A 2,495-nucleotide genomic window follows, 5' to 3' on the forward strand; every position below is an offset into this window, starting at 1 on the left:
CCCAGTGCTCCAGGATCAGGCCTTGTGTTGCCCCATGTGCCAGGATCAGACTCTGGCACTCCAGTAGTAGGCCCTGAGCTGCCCTGCACATCTGATTTAGCACACAAGGCCACACTATCCAGCTCATGGGCACCCCATGCGTCTGGAAATTCCGCAGCAGGGGAGCAGACCTGTGGGGAACCCATGGGCCAGATGACAAAGCTCCACGACTGGAGCATCCCTAGGTCTAAGCAGTGCTAGGGAAACTTCCCCCGAGCACCGCCAGGAGTGACCAGGAATAACGGTCACAAGCTGGCAGAGGGTAGGTTTAGGTTAAATATCAGGAGGCACTACTTCACTGTCAGGGAGGCTAGGGTCTGGAACCGACTTCCAGGGGAAGTGGTGCGGGCTCCTACCCTGGGGGTTTTTAAGAGGAGGTTGGATGAACACCTTGCTGGGGTCATTTGACCCCATTACTCTTTCCTGCCATGGCAGGCGGTTGGACTAGATGATCTGCTCAGGTCCCTTCCGACCCTAGAAACTATGAAACTTCTACTTTAGAGGAATCCACTGCATATGCAGAGAGCACTACTAATGAACCCAGTCTTTAACACCCACAGTGCAAATACCTTGGGACTGCAACAATTCAACAATGTATAAAATTTGTCCTTACCAATTAACAAACTTTTCTTTCATGGTATGGAGACAAAGTAAGTAGGGAGGGTTCAGATTGACAAAAAGAACTGCATTTATTTTAGCATACAAAAAATCCCATCTTTAAACAGAGATTCTCTTTAAAAAAAACCCACAAGTAAAACAGGTTCTTGACATACATTTCTTGACTTAAACAGTAGGATACAGAAGTGCAAATAGGAGTGTGCTTTGAGATAAATGACTTCACAACTTCCATAAAGGTGCCTGGATATTCTCTAAAATTTTGGATTGTTTTTTAGTAGACTAATATTTGCTTAGAAGAAGTTTGGGTTTCCCACTGAATGTTTGTTTGAGAAGACTTTAGAGACTGGGTGTGTCTACATGTGCATGAATGTGCTTTTACTAATGCACATTAAATTTCGTACCTTCAATAGGAAGTACTAAATAAACGTACATAAGGCTGTGCTAATGCACAGTAGCGCAAGTGCATGCTTTTTAGGTGACGCTTAATGCCTATTCTACAGTGTATTAGCATATCAGCACTTTTTTACATGCTGTTTTAATACACAGTAGAATAGGCTATTGCACATCAAAGCGCACATTTAGACACTCTCACTGATTACTATTTCCATAGTGGCTTTAAGTTGTGCCTGACTGCTGGAAACAGTGAATGATGGCAAAGGCACACATAGGAAACAATACACACAAGTAGCAAAAATGTCTTACCCCCACACAGAGATGCTTAAAGGTATCAAGCTAGTGAATGCATTTATCTGGTTTGCAGGGGGACCACAAATGATACTGAATTATAGCAGTCAAAAAGGTAATAATTATAATCTCACTTATGGTAGCCCTACATACAAGCTAATTTTCAGATATATCACTTCTTCATTTTGTTACATTTTTTGTGAAGCAAGGTAGTTGGAAAAGGCAAACAGAGGAATAGTTTGCCAAAGTCAGTTCTTATGTCAACTGGCACCAATATATTCTTTTAATAGTGCAAAAAATAAGTCAGTAGTTTAAAATTTGAAGATTTTCCTATTTCTAAAACAATTTCATTTTACTGCATTTGTGGTGCCACATCCTTTTTACAAATATGCCAAGTAAAATATTTATGCAAAATCAAATAAATTACTATAATTTTCCACTCTTGTTAAATTAGAATGTGAAACAGATATACTATCTTCCACAATCTTAAAGGAAAAGCAGTTTAAAAAGCCATTATTTTTCTTTGCAGGATACAATCTTGGCTGCATTTAAAACACATTATAATATGGTAATTCTATTTGTATTTTATTCGTCGCAGAAATCAATATGAGCTAGTAACTCTCTATGTTGGCTTGTTGGATACGGTACTTTACATTTGGGACACTCAAGGAAGCTTTCGTCAAGCAGATTCAAACGTTTTACTGAGGTATTTTTGTCATATATTGTTAACTTGTCCTGAAATGCTGTTTGCAAACCATCTTCTGCTGGCTCCACATTTCCAAACACATGGATTTTCTGGAAAAGAAAGTTTTCTGATGTATCTTTTGCATGCGTGCAAACATCAAGCAGTCTTAAAATATGCCATTTATCTGACAGCACGTTTGTATTTCCTAGCTAAAGTCAAACACAGAGCATTAGGAGCTAGAACATTTACAACACAGTAACTAGAAAACTCTAAGACTTGGGAAGGGTATTGGGTACTGTGGCGGGTGCAGAGATCCCACCTCAGGAACACAGCTGGGTATTTGTATCCCTCCGCTGTTTCCACCACGTGAGGCGGGCCAGTAGGGGGTGCTCCTGCATCGAGCCGCCCACCTCCCTGCGCCCGACCACCTTCCAGGCTCCGAATGCCTCCCTAGGGGCGCCTTATGTCC

At 41.3% G+C, this 2,495-nt stretch overlaps 1 protein-coding gene across 3 annotated transcripts in view; it reads right to left on the minus strand.

Annotated features, from left to right (window-relative positions):
* Positions 1-703: 703 nt before the first annotated feature.
* Positions 704-2,495, minus strand: part of CEP55 (centrosomal protein 55) — a 32,514-nt gene continuing 30,722 nt past the window's right edge. For all 3 annotated transcript variants that reach the window (XM_019502622.1, XM_019502623.1, XM_019502624.1), the window contains exon 9: positions 704-2,136. In XM_019502622.1, coding sequence (XP_019358167.1) covers positions 1,927-2,136 — 210 coding nt within the window. In that variant the 3' untranslated portion in view covers positions 704-1,926. The remainder of the gene's footprint in view (positions 2,137-2,495) is intronic.

Source organism: Gavialis gangeticus, unplaced genomic scaffold (genome assembly GCF_001723915.1).
Source record: "Gavialis gangeticus isolate Ggan-Ray unplaced genomic scaffold, GavGan_comp1, whole genome shotgun sequence".
In the NCBI taxonomy this organism is placed as follows: Eukaryota; Metazoa; Chordata; order Crocodylia; family Gavialidae; genus Gavialis; species Gavialis gangeticus.